We start from the raw sequence: 23605 nt of genomic DNA, 5'->3' as shown, positions 1-23605 counted from the left end.
TATGGATTAGGTGATATTTGAGGAATAATATATTCTACTAAGGTTTAACTTTTCCCATTCTAATGTCTTTGCATAGCAGGAAAATTATTTCTTGTACTAATAAGAAATACATTCTGGCTCAGTGCAAATTGTGTTTCTGGCAGCTTAAAGATATTGGCAGAGTTACTTTCCATGGCATGCTTGCTTCTGAGTCAGTTTGCACTGAAAAGCACATTCACATGTTAAAAGGTAAATTACAGGGAAGAATTCTTCACTTCTTAGGATGGGAGCTAATTTCTTATTCCATGATACTAATTTTTCAGGACAAAACTTGTGAACAAATGCTCAGAGACCTTAGGAAAGATTCAATTCTTGGGTAAAAGCATTGCTTTGAATGGATCCTCTAGATTTAATCTATAAAACAGGCTGACATTCGAATGTATTTATTCAACCCCCCCCCCCGAACATGTATGCGAGAATGCATGCATGCATGTGTAGGCATGTGCTGAACATGTGTGTGTGTGTGTGTGTGTGTGTGTGTGTGTGTGTGTGTGTATAAAGGAGGGGGGAATCTCGCGACGGAGAAAATTTATGATGTGGCATTCGCCAGAAAATTAGCTCCAGGTTTGTCCCTAAGAGGCCAACCGTCCCATCAGTGTCAAGCACTGCTCGCCCTCCGCACCTCCCCCGATCATGGTAGTGTGTGTGCGTGTCCCCCTCCACCCCGCTCAAAGAGTCAGCGCCGCGGACGGTTCCGTAGACCTTATTGGTGGCTCCTGCACGATGTGTGTATGCGTGTGCGCGCGCGCGTTTCTTCTGTAGCGAGCGAGAGGAGCTGAACACCAGCCGGCTGGTCGCGCGCGGAATTCGTTCTACCCTCCTTCGTCTGTCCCTTCTCTGCCTCCTGGGACTTTCCCAAGTCTCTCCGCCAGACCTTTTCAAAAGAACGTAGTTGCGGCGTTCAGGTTCGGCGGCATCACCGACCTGCTCTGACTTCTTCCCTCGACCGGTTCTCTTCGGGAGTCCGGGGTTCTTTTCCAACCCACGGACTCCGAGCTCGCGGGATCACCAAGTGCCCAGGCAGCCCTGCCAAGCTTCCAGAGACGCGCAGGCTACAGACACTCTGCTTACAGAGCCGCCGCCGAAGTGTCTACCACGGTGCCTGCAGGCACCCTGAAGCCGAAGCTGCGCGGAGCTGAAAAGTCAGCTCCGGGTCCGTCTTCCTCTCCGTGCCAAGGTCCCTTTCCCGCGGATTCTTCCTTCTCTCGGGAGCGCCTGAGCCGTCGAGGCAAAAATGGGCGCCGGCGAATCAAGGAGCAGAGCCTTTAAGTCAAGAGGGGCTGAGTGGGAGGAGAGTTTGTGGCGCGGCGAGTTTGAGGGAGCGCATAAGTAGCCCGGGGAGAGCGAGGAGGCGGCCAACCGGAGCTCTTGGCTCTTTTGGCTGGACCCACGCGAGGTCCTCTCTTTCCAGCGCCGACCGGGAAACGGCGCCCAGACCTGCCTAGAAGAGAACGCCCGGCGCCCAAAGTCCGCGCTGGCAATCGGCGGCTCCTCCTCCCACATGGGGCGCGAGGAGCTTCCCTTCGGCCGCCGGGGCTGCTCTTAGGGAGCGCGAAGGTTTCCTCGGAAAGTGACGCCCGCAGCGGCTGCGGCAGAAGGAGGCGGGGAGGCAGCCAGAAGAAAAGCGGAGGGTTTGATCTCTGCTAGGTGCTTCCCCGGTCTTCCTTCCGTTCCCCGTTTCTCTCGGCGGTCTCTGATGCGCTACCGGCCCCGGCGGGGGACGGCGGCAACCGTGCGGGAGGAGCCAAGGGTGGCGCTAGTTTGATGTTCCTCACCGAGAAGCGTCAGAAGAGCTGATCCTTCGTGCTCAGGATGATCGAGGAGGACGCTGCTCTGAGTAACGGCGGCAGGGGGCTCTCCGGCCAGTGGGCAGACGCGGCGGCCACTCGACCCCGCACCACCGAGCGACACATCACGGTGCACAAGCGCCTGGTGATGGGCTTCGCCATCTCCATCCTGGCGCTGCTGGTAGTCACCATGATCGCCGTGTTGCTCAGCGTGCGCATCGAGGAATGCAGCAGCGGCACCACGCCGGACGGCCCAGGAGGCAGGGCGGGCAACCGGAGTGTCCCGGCGGCAGCTGCCGCTGCAGCCCCCGCAGGAAGTGCCCGCTTGAACCAGAACAGCGCCGGGGAAACCCCTGGAAGTGCAGGGGAAGAGACGGTGGCGTTGGAAGCGGCTAGAGGGGAAGAGGAGGAGGAGTGGCCGAGGCGGCGGGGGGAGCAACCGTGGACCCAGCTGCGCCTTCCCGGACACCTGCGCCCCCTCCACTACAACCTGATGCTGAGCGTCTTCATGGAGAACTTCACCTTCAGCGGCGAGGTCAACGTGCAAGTCGAGTGTCTCAACGCCACCCGTTACCTCGTTCTCCACGCCTACCGCATGCACATCGAAGCAGTCCGTGTGGCCGAGGACCGGCTGGCCGGTGCCCTGAACGTCTCCGGCTTCTTCTTTTACCCACAGACCCAGGTCTTCGTCATAGTCCTCAATCGGAGCTTAGAGGAACAGAGAAGTTACAACCTTAAGATCCTCTATAACGCTCCGATCGAGAACGAGCTTTTGGGATTTTTCCGCAGCTCTTACGTCCTCTACGGGGAAAGAAGGTATCGATCTCCTTTCCATACTTGCCCTTCCTTTACCCTCTTCCCCCTTTTTTGTTGTGTGTAGTCGGAATAACAAGTGCTTCCTGAAAATTCCTGCATAAGGGCACCGTTTGCATTAATATAGAGTCATGTTAACCAAAAGGTTTAACTTCCCAGCACCCCCCCAAACTTTTTTTTAAATTTAACATTTTACTTTAGAATATAAGAGACCTTATAATCATCTTTAATACATCTGTATGCCAGAAATGGATATGTTTGGAGTTAAAGCCACTTGAATTAAACTTCTGCAAAAGTTTTCATGTTAACTGCTTAAACTCTACCCTGTACCTCCAGCAAAGTTCACATTTTACTTAGGCAGGATCTGATCAATTAAATTTGGAATTTAACCGTCCTTCCATTTGCAACTTATTTACTGCCTTAAAGTTTGTATAAACTTTCCTGTTCAAAGAGAACCGGATAAAAGAAACAGAATACTGCAATTAGAGTATTTTAAGGCTGACATCTTAGAACAACACATTTCTTTTATGATGCTTAATTCTGAAATGCGGTTTAGAGAGAAGATTTCTTCTTACTATAGCAATACTAATGGCAAAGTAATTTTATTCTGCTATACCTGTATCTGCACAATGGGGTCTCCCTGCATTTATTCTTGGTTTCATTTCACAAAAAGGCAAAGCTATGTGGCATTCCTAGGAAAAAGGGGAACAATTAATTGTACTTCATTAGATTTTTTTCAACTGCGTCCTTGGTGGGGAAGTGGATTTTCTTACTCATAGCTTGTAACAATAATTGACCCTGGGATGTTAACAGAATAATTTGCAAGTGTTATTCAGTCTATGAGAGCTGTATTTGACTAGCCACTATTTCCTACATCTTACCATAAGGTCCAAGACGAGATAGGCAACCTGGTAGCTTCCCAGAGTTGTGGTTTTTCAGGTTACTCTTGCTATAGGAGAAATTAGTCAATACTTTTTAACTTGGCACTGTTGCATATGCATTTGTTTACATCAACAAGCATAGCAATTGAGATAAAAGGAATTGTTTATAAAGAATTTAAAGAAGCTTCTCTTACTGAGAAAGTTTTAAAGAGTACCACCAGTACATGATCTACCTAGCTATAGTTTATTAAGGAAATATTTTGTTGTATATTCAAGTGAACTGCAAAGGACTTTAATACTAAACTTATCTGTGTAAATACTTTACAATGGGGTGGGGGTTTAGATCTGCTTGATAGTAAACATGGAGAGAGCAGAAACAATGAAGGGGGAAGGTTTCAGAAGTAGAATTTCAAATAGAGAAAAGCACTCCTTTCCTTGTTATGATTTTAGACCACCCATTCCACGTATACTCTGCAGTTGAGAAGAAAGTCTTGGGCTTCTTTACTGATCACATTATATAGACCAAGTCTGTTAAGAATAAGTTTTAAGTTTTTTATTCAACAAAAATCAAATAACAAAGCCCAGTCCTAATTCCTTAAAGAAAGCTTTAGATTAAGGAAAGCAGAAATAAATTTATGATAACTTTGTTATCAGAAATATAAAAAGGATTTATTTTCATTCTGAACATTATTGAAAACCGAACCTTGATCTTATTCTGTACATCTCATAATTTCTTTGACAGTTTATCTTGAACAACTAGTTTACTTAAGTCATTGCCATCCAAAAAATGAGTGTGCCTTCACCTTAATTATGCCAACATCCTATACCTTATACTAATATAACTTTCCTCAAAATGTGTGAAATGTTTTTGCAGCATAATGGTCCATTAAAAGGATATTACCTCCAAATTCCATGCAGCAAGTATATGCAGGATCACAGACTTCTATTTTTATTGCTTTAATAATACTGAAGATATGCTTTCTCTACAGAGAAATGTAGTTTGAGGCAAATTTCCTTTCTAAGCTATATAATAATAATAATTTCTTAAACTTGATTTCTACCAAACTTCCTGGAAGTGGACTCTGAAAACTACAAGTATGAAAACAAGAAATTATAATAAAACATTAAAAATAAAAATAAATGGCAAGCGTGACAAAGTAATTGAAAGGTTGTGGCAAAATTATAAATAATGCACATGCAGTAATGTAACAATTACAATGAAGTCTTAGCATATGTACACACCGAAGAAATAATACCAATAGTTTTTAATATCTATTCACATAGTTAATTTATTGATTATGCATTTATGTTGCAGTCTTGTACCCACTTATCTGCAAATAATCTTCAGTGAATACTGTGGCATTTTCTGAGTAGAGTGCCATAGAATTGTCCACTTATCAAAGAATTGCACAAAACAAAATTTTAAATTGCTGTAAATTGGTCCAGCTCTATTTAAGTCAACAGATCAATACCTAATCTCACATAGGGAGGTTCAAGCACTTTGTACTTTTCTGAGAGAGAAGTAAAGTATCTTTGAAATATAGACCACATTGAACTGTTTAATGTTTTCTTTTTGAAATATCAAAAGTTTATTAGGCAATCATGATCTAGAACACATTTCTGTGGAAAAATATGCCTGAAAGTTTGGCAACCCTATAACTGTTGGAAACAGGATGACCTATAATTAAAATGATTTCAGAGTTTTCATGGGATTATGTAGCAGTTAAGAAAATTAGTAATCAGCATAAAAAATATCTGTCAACATTCTTTGCACAATAGTCTAATGATAAGTAGCTCCAAGCAGTTATATTCTTTGACTTATTTATATTTAATTGAATTTAGTAGACCTTTATTTCCTTTATTTGTTCATTTGATCCAATGTTTTATTATCATAAGTCTTCCATAGAAGTGATAAAGATAGATAAAGGAAGATAGGGCCAATTTCTTGACCCTATCAGCAAATAACATAAATATTTCTAAAATATTGCAGAGACTCTAAAATACTAATTTTTCTGTTGAGGTAATTTAATCATTGATGGTTTAAAGTAAAATCAAAACACTACAATAAAAGTTTTAGTTATTGTATTGTATTGGTGACATAACAGTATTTTAAGGGACATCATATGCAAATTATCCTAAAAATGAATTGACTTTTTATATATATTAGAACAAAACAATTCCTTCAATCCTAATAGCTTTGTTACTTTTCAAAACTAATTTCTAGACAGGATGTTTTAGGAAACATATCTGCCTTTTTAATAGAAAAGGTAGAATTAAAATAGGTACAAATTGCTGTCATCTGTATTCAAGGATGCCATCCTGTAAATTTTTCTTTCCCATAATTACACATTTGAGATATAATCCTGTCATTAACTACCACATGTGTGTAAATTCTGAAGTTTAAACAAAGCATATGCAGGACCAGAGACTTCTATTTGCATTGTTCTAATAAATGACTGGATAGTCAAGATATATTTTCTAATATATTAAAACCACCATGATATTAAGAACCCCACAAGGCCCACTAGCTATGAATACATTTTAATCCTCTAATTCATCTTTACTTTCAACAAGTATCAGAATATATAAATAAGCTTTTATTGCATTTCATTTATATTCAGCACATAGAGCACTATGTGTTAGAACATAATTATTTATGCTTGGTGAAGTTAATACAAAGATATGATTATCTCTCACACATATAATTTAGTATTTAAGGGCTAAGAATGGCATTTATAAGTCTTTCATGAGGCAGAAATTATCACCAGGTCAACATCAGATTCATCTATAAATATTTTTTTTAAGAATAACTTTTCAGTTTGATCTTTCTGATACTTATTATGAATCTAAAGAATGCCCACATCAGTTCATCCACTCTGACTGAAAATTTAATCCTGCAATTAATTTTGCTCCAGATATTCTGGCATTAGTGGCTTGGAATGACATAGAACAACCAGTTGCCACAAACCTGGTAGGTGCGCTTTGGACATGTTTTTATTTGAAATAATTATATCATTAACCATTTTTAGAATGTATATTTTCAACTATCATATATGTTTCAACTTATCATAACTATTTTTTTTAAGCGAATGTAATGATTCCATCTTTTATTGTAGGAATTTTAATAATTCTTTTTAATTAGGGCTTTGAGATTATGCCAAGTTCAAGAACTAAATACTTGAAAATATTACTCAATTAAAATATAAGAAAGTTGATTTTTTTAAAAAAAGTAGTCTGGGAACATGAGCCATTAATAAGAAAATAAGTGGGATTTAATATTTACTTAAATATCTAATAATTTAGAACATTTAATTTGCTGTGAAATGATTACAGAAAACTAAATATTGTAGAAATTACAATCACACCTTTTAAAGTGTCATTTTAATACTGGCAAGTTTTATTTGTCAAAGTTACATGCATTTATTTGAAAAATAGTATTAGTAATATTTGGTCTTCGAAGACTATAGAAAATATTGTCAGACATACAACAATAAAATTAAAATTATGTTCTGCCTAAAAATATGAAATCATAAATCTCAGGCAAATGTATGGTTAAAAGAAATTGAACAAAATTTCAAGATTTCCATCAGTTTTATAGCTCTATTATACAAAGTTTCATTAGTTTTTATTTCTGGATAAAAAAAAAATGCAAAAATTATACAGAAATAAAATAAAGATTTAGAAGCCTTCTACTCAGTAAAACAAGCGGTCAGTGTCTTAGCTATTGTTACAATATGATCAATAAATGTAATATATGTGTGGGCATGTCAACATATAGAATGTGGATTAATTTTCAATAACCTTTAAACTTTCACCACTCTTCCATCATTAACTAAGTATTTTTCCATTGGAATTAGATAAAGCCAAGTACAAACAAATGCTATACCGGTAGTATGGCCATGGGATTCCATGTTGTCTCTTCACTTTTTTCTCTGCAAGTCTGAAAAGGAAATTACTTTTACTTCTGGATGTTGACTAATTTGCAATATCCCATTACAACAAACCTAGAAACTGTACAGGGTTTCCTGCCTAGGCAGGGGGTTGGACTAGAAGACCTCCAAGGTCCCTTCCAACTCTGCTATTGTATTGTATCCACTAATAACCACTAATCCAAACTTGCCGTCATTTGCATTACAATATTTTTTTGCATCCAGTTCTGAATGAAAACATTTTTTCCCCTTCCAGGTTTCTTGCAGTTACACAGTTTTCTCCTACACATGCCAGAAAAGCCTTTCCTTGCTTTGATGAACCTATCTACAAGGCCACATTTAAAATCAGCATCAAACATCAAGCAACTTATTTATCTTTGTCCAATATGCCAGTGGAAACCTCTGTTTCTGAAGAAGATGGATGGGTTACGGATCACTTTTCACAGACTCCACTCATGTCCACATATTACTTAGCTTGGGCTGTTTGCAATTTTACATACCGTGAGACTACCACAAACAATGGTGTTGTAGTAAGTATTGCTCAGTCTACTTTCACTGGGAAATGTTTGGGAATGAACATGACATATTAGGATAAAAGTGTTTAGTTATTCAGCAATGTTTCATTGGCTATGGCCATTTCCGTTTAATTTATAGATATCCAATTAGTGCCTTATACTGACAGTCTGGAATATCTGCTTAATCTTTTAGAGTCAGAAAAGAGAAAATAGGATTGAGCTGTTGAATCAGCTTTAAAGATTTGTTGCATCTTTTAATATTGATAAAAGATTCTTTTATTTATTTGTATTTATTTAATTTATAACTTGTGGCAATCTGGCAGTTCTCAGCAACTAGTATCATTTATAGAAATTAGTCAAAGGAACTGTTATTATTAAAAGCTTAGGTATCCTTCATCCTTCTTTGCTTACTTTATTTTCAAAATTGTATGTCATCTTTCAAAATCAGGTTTTCTCATGGATGTTTAGTTAGTAATGAACCCCCCCCCCCATTTTAAGTACAGGTACTTGTCATTAATTGATTCTAGAAGGTGTGATGAATAGCAAAAGTGACAAGTACCAAACGATGTTTTCCTCTAAGGAATAATGTAGTGAGTCAACAAGTTTTAACTTGTACATAGAGTACCAACAAATGAGTACTGGGACAATTTTTTTCACATCAAAATGCCAAATTTGATCAGTTTTAAAGCAGTTGAGTATCAAGGTACCACTGTAAACAGTAATTTTAAATATATTTTTGACCATGTTTGAATTATTGTACGGTTTGGGATTCAAATATCAGCCTATTTAAGGCTGATATTTGTTCTTAAGCTTAACATGGAACTAACTAATTCTGTGAAGCATTCTGGGGTCATCAAATGCTTTGTTGTCTTCTAATTAACCATTCTATTTTCTGAATAAAGGACTTTAATATTTGAAGTTGATTGTGAAGAAGAAGCATCAACATAGTTGTCTCACTAAGAAGCTAGCTATTGCTAGAATTGAGCACCTAAATTTATTTTCAGTTCAAGTTATTACCTTGGGAGACCACCTGCTGCCAATTACCTCCAACAGACCGATTACATCCCACAGATTAGGCCTCCTCCGAATTCCATCCACTGGCCAATGCCGATTGGCTACCACCCAGAGGAGGGCCTTCTCTGTGGCTGCTCCGGCCCTTTGGAACGAGCTCCCCGTGGAGATTCGGACCCTCACCACCCTCCAGGCTTTCCGCAAAGCCCTTAAAACCTGGCTGTTCCGACAGGCCTGGGGCTGATGAGCTCTTGTCCCCGCTCGAATGGTGTGGCTGTTGATTGTTTTTAAATTGTGGTATTGTTTTTTCCATGTCTTTTTTTCCTGTTTGTATCCCCCCCCCCATGACTTGGTTTGTGAGCCGCCCTGAGTCCCTCTGGGAATAGGGCGGCATAGAAATTCAATAAAATCGAAAAAATCGAAATTGAAAAAATTCTACTATTAAACATAATTAGCATTTCTATCCCAGGATGAGATTTTAATAATTTTGCCACCAAATCTTTCTATGGCTCCATTCTATTATGTCTAGAGACATAAGCTTAGCAAGAATACAAGACTTCTGATTGGATTTTCAGCCATATTTTTACATCATTGATGAATAGGTTTATAATGTAGTTTATAATGTATAATGCATACACATGCTTGTGGGCAAGTATTTCATTTACATTTATATTGTACCTCATCCATTTGACTTTTGCATCATAGCCTTCACTTAGTATTCCAGTTTGAAGGAGATATTCACGTATGGTTTATGGTAATTGGCAGAAAGCTACACACTTCATGTATTAATGGAAGTCTACTGATGATAGTTTTCTTTTGTTTAAAAATATCACAAACGTAACTATGTAGTGAACTAAAATATATACAAACAACTTTGCCTGCTAAATAGATGATTTAAAACAAAACTTCCTGCCAATTCACATTCCTAATGAAAGTCAAATGGGAAAAATGTTCTTTTGTTTAGTCCAAATTGTGGTAGTAATAAAATTCAAATTTAAAGACTACATCAGAGGGGTTTCTTATCTGTTTAAATTTTTACTAGGATATGTAAACTATTCTGTGTACAAACACATATTTGCATTATACAGCTGTTTTCATGTGATCTGTACTGAATCAAAACATCTATTTTAGTCCATGCACCGAGAACATCATACTGGTATTATAGCACAACATATCTCACTAGCTGACCTGTCTGCCTTCTACTCATTCTAGCACCTTCCTTCCTCCTGCATGGTTACAAGGAAATGTTGACTACATTCCACAGTATATTCTTCATTTAATTCAGAGATCAAGAAAACTCAAAGGGCTTGGCCTGCATTCTACACGTTGAATGTAGCTGAGGAATATGCTGTGCCGGGATATCTGGGAGGCAACTAAAGGGAAGTAGGAAAGAGTAGGCACTGCAAAGGTGTGGAGTAGTGGTTGAGCCCTTGGAGTAAGCCACAGTGGAAGCTATTAAGAGGAAGAGGGGTGAGTGGGGCGATGCACATCAGCCTTCCATCACTTGATCCATTCAGAATTGATTTCACCTAAACCCCACAACAATCAAACAATTGAAATAGCTTGGTAGAACTTATGATATTGTATTCTAGTTTCAAAGCAAAACAATTTTTCTGTTTCTTATGTACTCTTAATATTTACATTTGGAGTTCAAGTTTGCATATGCAATGATTCAGATACCACATCTTTGCAGCAAAGACATTAAATTAGGTTGGGAGTTTATGACTGACTTAAGATTTTTCCAATTCGGGACTGAGATTCCAACTGTATATGCTCTTGGGAAAAACACCCATTCATTTTTAAGCAATGGCATGTACACTCTTTTGTCCTGTGATTTTGCGGTATAAATTCTATTTAAAAGCAAGTTGTTAACATATATAGGAGGGGCTTCTCCTGCAGATGTAAGGCATAGCATTTATTTCGTTTTGTTCAGTGGAATCTGCCCTGTAGTAACATTGTTCAAGATTTCAGGCTTAATTTGTTTGTTTGACTGAAGACCAGCCCACTGACGGTTAACTTAAAATCAGCTGGATTGCAAAACTATAATATATATTTCCCCTCTCATCACAGCAAATATTGTGAAAGTAGGAATTGTTTCCTGACATAATTCTCAGAAAGGTATACTGCAGGTTTTGAATTATATTACTTAGCTTTCATTTGAAGTTCCCCAAAGCCAGATCACAATTTTGTTTACTGTTTTTCGTTTGAAAAGTAACTGACTGCAACACTTTGATACATGACTTCAGAGCTGTATAATTTACTTACTTTTTTCATTGCGTTGACTTGAAGAATGAATTATCAGTTGAGAGTATATTTAGTGGTTATAATACAGCAAACTCATTTGGCAACCTTATTTTACCTGATCTCTTTCTTCAAAAGATATGTGGATAATTACATTTCATACAGGTATTTCTGGCGGCTAGAGGTCCTTCAAATGAGAGAAAAGAATACTTTTCTTCAAGAATTGAGCATGTAGCTTGATTGGACTCTGCTTTCCCTGAATCAGAATAATATATAGTGATTTGCACCTGAATAAATCTCAAATCCATTAAGTAAAGAGCAGTGATACACTAGCATAATGCTATAGATTAACAGCATTTATTTAAATGGTCTTTCACTCAGAGAAGTTGTTATAATACCATATGCAACTATTCTGTGTACTGCCAGCATAGAAATGCTACAGTTTTCATTGATAGTGCAGGTATGGAGGGAAAGAGGAATGTTAATATTTAAGAATACTATTTGGTAATGCTTCAATTGGAACCTGTTATATTATTTATTTGTCAAATTTGTACGGATGCCTATCTCACAAAAAAGGGACTCTGGGCTCAACTACAAATATTTAATAAAAATAATAAATATATAACAGTTATATCAAGTATGAAAACCATAAAAACAGGAGAAGATGATAGCCACAGTAAAGGAACCATCACCAGAATTCCCTGGTCCCCTAGACCAGTGATCCCCAACCCCCGGTCCGCGGACCGGTGCCGGGCCGTGGAGTACCTGGCACCGGGCCGCGCAGCGGCCGGGGGCCATGATCGCTGCAGCGGCCGGGGGCCATGATCGCTGCAGCGGCCAGGGGCCATGATCGCTGCAGCGGCCGGGGGCCATAGTTTCTTTCTGTATGCAAATTAGGGCTAACTGGCACAAGGGGTGTTACTGGACCACTGGTGGCACTCTGACGTCACCAGCGGCCCACCGCCCCCCTGTGTCCAGCGCCGCCCTTCTCATTCCTTTTCAGCGCTTCAGCGCTGGCCGATTCCTGAAAAAAACCTAAGAGCGCCTGCGCAGTTACGTAGGGCTAGCGTAGACAGCGCTAGTAGCGTAGCCTTGCACTTTATATTTATGTAATTGTATTTTATTTTGTAAGGCATGTTTAAATACAATAAAATAAAAGTTGTTTAATCAAAACAATCTGATATATAAACAATCAATGTTTCGTCGCGAACAACGCCCCCCTACCCCTGCGCGCGCTCAGCGGGCCACGGTAAAATTATCAAAGGCTGACTGGTCCGCAGCGATAAAAAGGTTGGGGACCACTGCCCTAGACACTCCAGGCCTGAAGGCATAGTAATGTTCTGAGGGGGCTGTGGAGTGTTAAGAGGGATAAATATCACTTCTGATGAGAAGGTTCCATAAGGCGGGCACCATGGCAGAGAAGACCTGCCTTCTGGATCTCACTGCGTAGTTCAGATCTGGTGGAACAGGCCTCCCATCTATGGGAAGTGGTCCCACAGATGAATTGGCCACGTGTCATGAAGGGATTTAAAGATTTAAAAGCGGCATCTTGATTTGGACCCAGAAGCAAATTGGCAACCGATGTAGCCCACAGAGCAGAGGTGTAACGTACCATACTAAGGTCACACATAACTGCCTGCACTGTTCCATTTTGTATTGGCTGAAGCTACTTGATATGCTTCAAAAGCAGCCCCATGTAGATGGCATTACATAAATCCAAGCAGGAGTTTACCAGGGAATGAATGACGGTGGACAATCCTCTCCCATCCACAATGGACACATAATACAAAGCTGTGCAAAGGAAACAACTACCACCTACCCTTCAAACAGGAGTAATGAGGCCAGGAGGGACTTCCCAGTTCTGTCTAAGGCAGTGCCACCTCATCCAGCACCAAAGATGGTTTAGTGCTACAATTGGAAAGTTCCCAAGCCCAAAGCCTCTCAGTCTTGCCAGGGTTCAACTAAAATCTGTTGCTTCCCCACCAGACCATCATCGTCTTTAGGCACTGAGATAAGTTGTTCATAGCATTGCTTTATTCACCAGGGACAGAATTATATGACTAGGTATCATCAAGTACTAGAGACGTTTAAACTCATTGCTTGACTGTTATATGTAGAATGTGAAGAGAAGAGTGTAATAAGATTTTTTTAGCTTATAAAAAGAAAAGTTACATTGTAGAACTTCTACAGGGAATTCTTGAATGGATTGGATTGGAAAAGTAGCTGGTTACTGTATATATCAGAATAATTATATATTATCTCCAGTATCAGAAACAGTATGCATGTTGGTATTATTTTTATATATTTTTCTGTCTTTCCTTCAGGTTATGAAGATGGCATACAATCCTGAAAAATAGGTTGGATAGTTGAGGATATGTCTTGCCCCAAATTCACCAGTATTAAAAGTCAAAGGATATTGACTTTGCCATATTATTCAGCGGTAGACTGGGCTATCAATGTAACAAGCTGTTCTTTGAAAAATAGATTTAGCCTTTGAAACCACTATTTAATTCTTAGATTGAAAAGTAAAAATCCACATGGAAGATAAAATAATAAAAAGACGTTAGGCTATGGCACAGTCTAAATTTATTTTTGACTGAAATATCATGGCAACTTGGGGGGGGGTGAACCTTATTTTCCTTGCCTTTTCAATGGTTTGCTTTGAATTCTAAGGGAATAATTGCAAGTGAACAGTTTATTTAACCTCTTTACCATTCCTGGAGTATCTATAAGTAGCTCACATTTTGCTTGCAGTTCATTTGTTATTCAGATTTACTGAACAATTGTCACTATGTATTTTGGAGCTGATTGCAGATATTCTGCACTTCAGCTCTGTACTGTATAAAACTATGTGCCAATAAAACATATATTTATGCAGTACTAGTTTTTAGTTTCTGTAGATATTTTCGCCAATTTAAAAAATAACTGTCTTTAGCAGTTTGAACACTATTATATATATTGATATAATAAATTAATTTGAAATTCAAATGAACATTGTACTATTCATGCAGAAGAAATAGCTAGGAGGGATAGTGATGTGATCCACTTTTCCCCTGATACTTTAAAAACTCTGTATTATCCTATATCACTCCATATTATCTTATTTGCTTGTCTTCACAATCTGTATTCATTTTGAATACCCTCTAATAACATTACTTAGTACTGACCTTGATGCACATGTACCTGCTGTCCCAGACTTATGTTGTTTGTCTCAACTTTATTGCTGTAATGAACCAATATATAACTTTTCAAAAAGGAGGATGAATTGCCACAAAAAGGCATTTACCCTGGGATGTTCTTTGCGGGATCTCCAGGTGCTAAATCAGATCATCTCCTCTCACTTATGAAAAAAGAATATTTAAGTCAACGGAGGCCAGGATGATAGGGAACTTTAGCAGAGACTTAAATGGGAAGGTGAAATATTCCAGCTAGCACAATAAAGAGGTCTGTCCAGAGTCTTTTTCAGATTTCCTGAATCTGAATGCACTTTTAATGCACTTTTTGGCTCTTTGCTTTTTGTGTTTATTGCTTGAACATTAAAATATTTGTATAATGCTTACCTACTGGTACTCAGTTGGCTATTAACAAATATTTATTATGAGTTAAGCAGGTCTGCATGTAATTGTAGTTCATTGTGGGTATGTATGTAATGCTTACTTCCCAATGTGGGTCTATTCTGTTGAATTTCATTATTGCCTTCCTTTAGATGTACTAATAATTCTAGACACTGGTGACATCATTCTGGTATTTAAGAGGATTCTAAAATCATTTAAAAATCACCTAGTAATTTTGAACTTTGCTACAAAGCTATCTTTTCTGTCAAAACTTTATGTCACAAAAAACTCCCTGAGGAATAAAACTGTTGATTTTATAAATTAGTGATTAAATAGCAACTACGGTTGTTTTAAAATGTATTTTTGTCCTGGGCTATTTGGTCTTTTTCAGCCAAGGCTAGCTTTGGATAAAGGGATAACTCTGTAAAAGAAAATGAACACCTTGGAACAAAAATAAAATATAAATTTAAGTAATAAATATACATCTTAGAGATTTCAATTGTTTGCTTGCTTAAAGCAGTTAAAATCTTTAATTTTAATAATTGTCTGAAACTAAATTAGCTCCAAAGTGGTTGTGTCTTTTTAATTCAATTCTGCAGAGTGGAAAAAAATATCATTGTTTATGAAGTAATAGTAACATACTGTAAAAATTCCAATTAAGATGATGAAGTAAGTTATGTAACACATGGTATTTTACAAATTACAAGTTACATATTAATGTCTAGAACAATTTTAATGGAGAGAGGTGTTTGGAATGGGTAGAAAGCAGTGATATATTTTAATCTATGACTTTTGGTGATTGCATTTCATTTCTTACTATGCTTTCATCCAATAGAATTCCAGATGTCTATTTATCCACAAGCTTTTATCTTGAACATGAATATGAGGGGGTATGATTTGAAACTAATGGGGAAAAGGTTCAGGATTCTTGCTGACTGATGCTTTACTGTTTTAAATACATATTTCTTAAAAGTGCTTTTTAAAATAAATGAATGTTGAAAACAGTTGCATTTTTATATGATTTTGAAAGTGATCAGCGCCTTGCTCTTTGACATCTTGAGTAGATTTCAATGGTTAAAGACCAGAAGAATACAATTAAAAAAGGATTATTAATTTTTAATCTGATAAAAACATTTTCTTTAATTTTGCAATACTGTCTTATTGATTGTGTAGTATTTTACCTGACTCTACATGAAACACTGCTCTTACTATTCAAGAGCAAATAAAACTTTTCTTACTACTTTTAGTAAGCAAATGACTCTTTGCATAATAATAGATAACTTCAATTTTGCAAATGAATCTGCAGAAAATGGGTATGCTAAAACCCATGAATTGCAAGCATATAGTCAGCAGTTATTGATCAGTAATTTGAATTTGCAAGCTGGAGATATCTGGAAAATACTGTCCCTGTATAATGCTTACTTCCCCAAAAATAAAATAAAAAGTCCTCAGTCAGCAGTTGTGGTCACATTATTTAAATGAATGAATGTAATATAAATTCTCTGCATCTCTATGAATTGAGTGTCATTTAATGAAAATGTTGGATGCCACATATAAACCCATTGCCTATAAATAGATGTAAATAGAAAGTATGGTAAATGTATAGAAATGGTAGCTGAATCTTCAATCTGCTGCATAATAATAATTGTACACATATTAATCATGTGACTGATGCAGGTAGTCTTCAACTTACAACTGTGATAGAGACCAGAAATCCAGTTAGAAATGATTACATTTATAAGTTGAGGCACCCATGAGATGAGACCAGAAGTAATTTTTTCTGCCTTTTTTGTGGCAATTGTTAAGCGAACGCTTAATCATTAAATTACCTTAAATCTTTATACTTATATACCACTTCATAGGGCTTTCAGCCCTCTCTAAGCGGTTTACAGAGTCAGCATATTGCCCCCAACAATCTGGGTCCTCATTTTACCCACCTCGGAAGGATGGAAGGCTGAGTCAACCTTAGTCATTAGGTGAATGCTACAATCCTTTAATGAACCTATTCATTTGAATGGGCTTTTTTTGTTGCTGGAAACTAGCAAAAACCACCACATATTGTAGTCACATGACGGTGGGAAATGGTGATAGGTTGTGAAGCTGATCTGCCTGACATGTGGCCATCCCAATTTGAAACAGTCATAAATTGACTGGATGTAGATTGGGGATATCTGTAATCACAATAACTTTTATACTATTGGTAATTTGAGTGCAATACAATGTTTCTTTTGAATTAATATTTTTTTCATTTTAGGCAGTTCTGCAATAGTGGGATAACTTCAGGTAGTGAATAATTATTTTTAGGGAATGGTTGCATGTGGAACTGACTGGACTTATTTTAGAAAGTTGGTACTGGAGAGTTAGCAAGTTGCTATGATGAGGAGAGGCAAGATTAGCTACAGCAACTACAGCTACCAGATATTGTTAAAAGGATGAAAGAAGAGAGGGCAGGAAAGCAGGAAAACACTGAGCAACCAGTCCTGGAGATCAAACCTTGAAGTAAGAGCTGCAATTCTAAAGAATTAATTTTCCATTGGCAACAAATAATTTGGAAGCTATAGAATGATATCTATTTGTCTTGTTCATCTGAGTACTTTCACAAGAGATTATTACTCTCAACAGATTTTACTTTATATAATACTTATTTATAGTCAGGAGCACCCCACCTATCACCCATGTTTGCATGCTTGAAGTATCCTCCAATGTTGTGTCTAAATCCTGGATCTTTTCCATTAGCAGAGTCTCCCGAGGAATGTTTTTCTGTGTGTATGTTTTAAAATAACTGTGAACTTTATATATGCACTTACAGTATATTATTGAGCTGCAAGGAATTAGAAAAAAAATCTTTGGGTATCTGTCTCTGGTTATTCCTAGAATTAGTTGGTGAATTACAACATACAATTTGTCAGAAAAGTCATTTTCCAAAAGTTCTGATATAATCTTTTAAAATAGGTTCATGGAAGTTTTTTCTTAATCATAAATTTTAAAATAATATTTTGCCTACTTTAATCCATGATTCTGATCCTCATGTATAATGATTAGTACCTAATATGCAGTTTATGGAAATTTTGCTTTGAAGTCTGAAGCATGAATATTTTTTTGTAATCTTTGAACCCAGTATTAGATGCAAGTGACTTGTTTCCTAAAAGTATTTATTTACTGGATGAGAATGGCCTTGGGAATATAAGCTTAAGGCTAAAAGTACTTTCTGTAAGGGAAATACAAAGTTAAATGAAAACGGTTGGAAGAATGTTATGCCAGGTTCATAGAAAGGTGAGCTCATTCCTGTACTGGAGTGAATACCTACCATCAGGCGTATAGTCAGGTCTCCTATGTATGTATTATCATGGCAGGCAATCTTATACTTGCTGGCAAAAATTTGAATAACAGATATTTATCAGAAGAAAGTTGATGTGTGCATATTTTATTTATTTATTTATTTATTTATTTATTTATTTATTTATTTATTTATTTATTTATTTATTTATTTATTCGTAGCCCCGATTTTAAGGTTAAGGATTGAGTGAATGGTGAATGTTAACACTGCTTTTACAAAGGTAAGATAAATACATTATACTTTTGTTCACAATCCTTGTAAAAGGAGAATAGTGACTTTGGTAGCTATTAAATAGTATTACTGCAACTTTCAAGTTAAACTTACCAGTCTGCTTCTTAAATACTGGGAACCAAAAAGAAAAGCTACCAAGAATGAAGAAGATAAGTGAAAGTGAAATGACACATTCCCTTAAAGTGATGGGTTTCATTTGATAAATAATAGCCAATTCCTTTTGCGCCTGTTGATAAGGAATTCAACAGGATGGCTGAAGCTGGTTGGAGAGAAGGCTTGTAGGCCCTCTTAATGAGAAACAAGTGACTGGGAGCATAGCTGAGAAGTGATAAATCGACTCTCACTAAATCCAGACACTGCATCTCTTGGGACTGTGTCTGCATCAAAGAAAACCAGTAAAACTAGTGTATCTGTAAATGAATGTCCAATACTTTAATATTAATTTAAGTCTGTTCTTTTACTGCTCTGCCCCCCACATAATAATCTGCAGCCAACTTAAAAAGATTTTTTGGGGGACCAGAATAGGCAGGTTTGAAATTAAATGAGATGCAATGACTAAAGTAGTTATTACTTGCAGTATTTCATAAAAAGAACATTCGAAGCATTAATTTTTATTTACATGTACAGGGAAATAAAGCATCCACTGTTCGATGTAGTTTATAGAGTCGTGGTAGCTGCATTTTCACACAAGGAAGCCAGCCAGCCTTGTCACATAAAGATACTGAGAATAAAATATGTTTAATTGTATTCTGATATTTCCACATTGGCGTAGGAGCATCTTTAAGAGAATGCATAATCGCAGAAATAGCAATGTTATACATTTTTTCTGTTTAAATAATTGATACTTTGAAGGATACAGAAAGGAAAATAGAAACACAAGGCTTGCATGTGTCTAGTTGATAAGTATACATTTGAGTGATATATTGTATGTTCACTGATGGCAGAAGCCTGAATTAAAGACCAAACACAGTAAGGAATTAGCTTGTCTTGTCGTCAGGATCAGAAAATAGGTCTGCTTCTGAAACTGTGCCAGTGAAAACTGAAAATATCTAGAAAACAAAAAGAAAAATTATTATGATCCTGAAGATGTGTGTGTATGTACACACAAACACACACACACACACCACACATCACAAATGCATGGCTTTTCAGAATGGTTTTTCTGAAAGCTATAGGAGTGGGTGTACCTTTGACACCAGCATGGGCAGGTATTTGGGTTAGAAGCCACAGAAGCACTAAATACATTTTATTTTCCAGGTACATTATACAGAATTGTACATTTGTGCCCAATTGCTTGGAGAGGCTCGCATCTGCAGAATACAATAATCTTTTTTAGTCATTAAGGTAGCATTTAAGGTAGCATAACATTGCTATCATGTTGAGACCATTTTTAGCACAACTTCTCCAGTGTTTCTACATAGTGTACAAATGCAGCAAAATGTAATGGTCATGAACATCTGAAATTCTATTTTGATCTCTCAGTAAATGGCATCAGAAACATGTAAATAATACATTTTGAGCGCTAGGTCAGGAAAAATGGTTTTACCTTTTCAGTTCCCAGTCTCGTTTTGCAGTATTTATTATGATATTTCACACGATTGCATTTATGTATGACACTTTTTCAGAGTTGCCTTTGATTATGGTGATGGACAGATCTGAATATATATTAACTGAGGCCACTTTCAGCTGCTAGCTTCATTTGGTTATACTAGGCAAATGCCATTTGAATCAATTACTCTTGGTATGTTTTTTTTTCAACAGACTTTTTGTGTATTTATTCACTAGATTTATCTTCTCTGCAGGACCTTCCATTTTACCCCATAGCAACTGTGGAGGTTCACTGCAAGATTCTGTGCAACAGACTAAAAATTTACTACTGGAATTAAAAAAATGCTAAAAATGTATGTTATTCCCTTTTTGATCTATAATTAATGCTTTGGAATGTTTCTTTCTTTATGGAGTATAACAAGCATGGTTCCAACAGTATTTAAAGCTTATTATTTTGGCATACACTACTCATTAGATAAACATATATTTTTTGTAACTTGATTTTAAAATAAATGATTTTCCTACATAAGATTTCCTCTACTACTAGGCAATGATAGTATCAGTAAATACAGTACTCCTGAATTTGTTGGCTGTTTATATGTGGCAGCTTGTCCTACCAGATTTTATTGTTGTTTTTTTTTCAAAATTGCTTTTTTGGTGTGGTGTTGCTTCTTCTTTGATTCTAATGTTGATTTCTATATTATCTGAGTATTGGTTAATAGGTGAGTAATGTTGACCCAGCTCAATACTGGTTCATTTTATCTGGTATGATAAGCCAATAATCATGCTGAGTCAAGGAAAGTGTGGTTAGCATTTTATTTCTGCACAGAATTAAAGAGAGGAATGCTCAGGATGCAAGTCCAATTCATACTCTTTTATATCATAAATCCATATTATGTCCTGATCTTTCATCATTTGTGCCTGATTTTTAAGATGTGCTTAGCTTTAGGCTAAGAACCCATAAGAATTATGAGGGGTGCACTTAATTTGCTAATCTCTCCACCTTTGGGTTTGTTTTTTTTAAACATCCTAATAATGAACTTTTTACTGCTGGGTCTTTGATAGAACACTCTTGAACACGGCTAAGTTAAATGTCATGTTACCTTTCCTTGTTCCAGTAATGGTCAGTCCCCGTAGCTCTGTTAACAGATGCCAGAGCAGATGCTGACTGACTGCTAATTTTAGCAAAAGCACAAATAAGACTGATTAAGATGGAGTAGATCTCGTTCAAGCTAATTCATGGCTCACTTGCAAAAGCCCCTAATAGTGTCCTAATAAATTAATAGATAAGCTCCTCAGGCCATCATGTTCATGGATCTGTTCTCTCAGGTTTTGACATGCTTGCCACATATAGTGATTTTCACAGCCCTTATATGCTATCTTGTCAATCACTCTTGTTTTGTCTATTTTAGGTCTTTGGATTTGCTAAGGATGCTTAGAGTAGATTTTTTGGGTTTATGCTTTTGATATGTGGTAGCAATACCTTTTTCATGGGTTGTTTAGCTGTTGGCTGCATTTTTTCTCTTTTAGTTGCATTTGTAATCTCAGTGTTTCTTGCTAGCCTGGCCCTATAGTCATCAAAATATGTTCATTTTTTTTGTACTAATATATTTTAGAAATAAGGGCATAAGGTGTTCCATTCAAGATGTGTTAATAATTCCTAACAGTGATCCAGAAGATTAGTCATGTATGTCTAAGCAATTTAGATTAAAACAGATTTAAGAAAGGATTTAGATATGGTTTGCAGGGTTGCTGTTGTGTAAATAGTTAGGAATATGCTTTATGAGCTGCATTGATGGCAGGCTTTCTGGCTCTAACCTAGTAGAAGCTACCCACATGGTTCATGGAGCATGGCTACCTAAGAGTCTTTATTGTACGCTAGAATAAAACTACAGTACTTAAAGCACTTGACTGCTCTCTGTCAATGTAAGGGTGCAGTCCTTATACCTATTGCAGTTTAAATTCAGTGCTTCTTTGTTATGCCTTTCCCATAGCTTAACAAACACCTTGCCTTGCATTTTTCAAGCTTGATGCTAGATGGCATTCCTGCCCTGGGAAATTACACCTTCCAATGTATCTCCCATTGCTTTTTTTAAAATGCAAATCTTACCACAGTACGTAACTCATGCTTTGATAGATTCCTGTGTGGTGACAAGCGAATTTATGATGTTGCTGAATGAAGCAACGACTAAACTCATGGCAATCCATAATCAGTCCATAATCAAAAACAAAATCTCGCAACAAAACATCAATAGGATCAGGAGCCAAATGGAAGAGCACAAAGTGGTGTTGAAGACTCACACATTCAGACTTAGGGGGAACTAGCTAAAAGTATAATCTCCCCCAAATTCCTCCAAAACTTAATTTGATATTCCAAGAGTTCTGAAATGTAGAATCAAGATACCAGGCAATACAGTAGAAGCTATCATAGGGAAACAGTGTTATCAGAAATTTATGTAATTAGAGCTTTACTACAGAGCAATTCCATCTTCCATTTTCAATTCCATTTTACCCTAAGAATATCAGTAGCATTTCTTTTTATAAAACATAGATTTACTACCAAAAACCTTTTTTAATAACAATTAATTTTTTTCAAAAATTATTGCAGTTCATGTGTGATACATGGAGATTCCTGAAACACAGTTGGAAGGTTCAGCCCTTTTTAGTTAAGCAGGAGACAACATGTTTATTTCTATTCTTATTTATTTGTGCTGGTCAGCAGCTTCTGGATACAATTTGAAATGCTATTCAATATTTAAAATGGCCATTATTTTCCACATATTTATTTCCAAAGTTTGTTAGAAGAAGATGCTTGCTTTAAAGGCAGACTTTGAAGAAACTTCAAAGGGTCTCCTCAGAAGTTGCATTGTCATTATGCAACTCCTATGAGAATATTGTCTGGCCACTGATAATTTGTCAGTACTCGAAGACTTACCCGAAGTATTTAAAAGGTCAGGAAATAGGGTAATATAAAGTTGCTCTATTGATTTTTTTATTTTGATTATATATTTTGCCATGCAAATACTGCCTGCATGCTTCTTTTAAGAAGGAGGATGAAAAAGAAACTAATGGAGTTTATTTTCAGGTAAGTGGGTTAGAAATTAAAACTGTAAAAAACATTCTGCATAATAATCTAAAAACATGAAAGAACTGGGTAATGTTTTTTAAATGCCGTGTTAGAAAATTAAACATGAATCAGAACTAATCTAGCAATATGATAAAAATAAAAAGCAGAACACAACTGACAATTCATAATTAATTAGGTTCAGTTTTTACAAAAAACAAATTAGAACAAAGTGAAAGATTCAATAAATGCTTATTTGTTTTTAATACTGTTTTATAAATTTTTGAATACAATGATGCTGACAAGATGTTAATAACATTATCATAACTAATTCAAAATTTTGAAGGACTTTTAAAAATAAATACCATAATACAAAATTTATACAAACTCATGTAAAATTGCACGTTACAAAAATATCTTACTCATCTGTGGCATTTTAATGGCTATTCATTAATTAATTTGTAACCTGTGATCTCTATGGAAAAAGACTGCATTCCACTGAAAATTTCTGGAATATAACTAGCTTTGCCTAGAAATATGCAGCATTTAGCAAAATAAAATTTGGCTCAACTGGAATTTATGGCAGCTGGATTTAGTTAATGTGAGCAGAAGATCTAAAAATAAACAGAAATCCATGACTTGGGAAAAGCTTTGG

The 23605-nt window shown here is 36.8% G+C and overlaps 1 protein-coding gene across 1 annotated transcript in view; it reads left to right on the top strand.

Moving 5' to 3' along the window:
- Positions 1 to 1830: 1830 nt before the first annotated feature.
- TRHDE (thyrotropin releasing hormone degrading enzyme) overlaps positions 1831 to 23605 on the top strand; it is a 272257-nt gene continuing 250482 nt past the window's right edge. Inside the window, exons 1-2 of the mRNA XM_032220641.1 lie at positions 1831 to 2642; positions 7706 to 7979. Coding sequence (XP_032076532.1) covers positions 1852 to 2642; positions 7706 to 7979 — 1065 coding nt within the window. The 5' untranslated portion in view covers positions 1831 to 1851. The remainder of the gene's footprint in view (positions 2643 to 7705; positions 7980 to 23605) is intronic.

Source organism: Thamnophis elegans, chromosome 7 (genome assembly GCF_009769535.1).
Source record: "Thamnophis elegans isolate rThaEle1 chromosome 7, rThaEle1.pri, whole genome shotgun sequence".
NCBI classification, from domain to species: Eukaryota; Metazoa; Chordata; class Lepidosauria; order Squamata; family Colubridae; genus Thamnophis; species Thamnophis elegans.
Note: the sequence above shows the minus strand (reverse complement) of the source record. Positions and strands in the feature narration are given on the sequence as shown.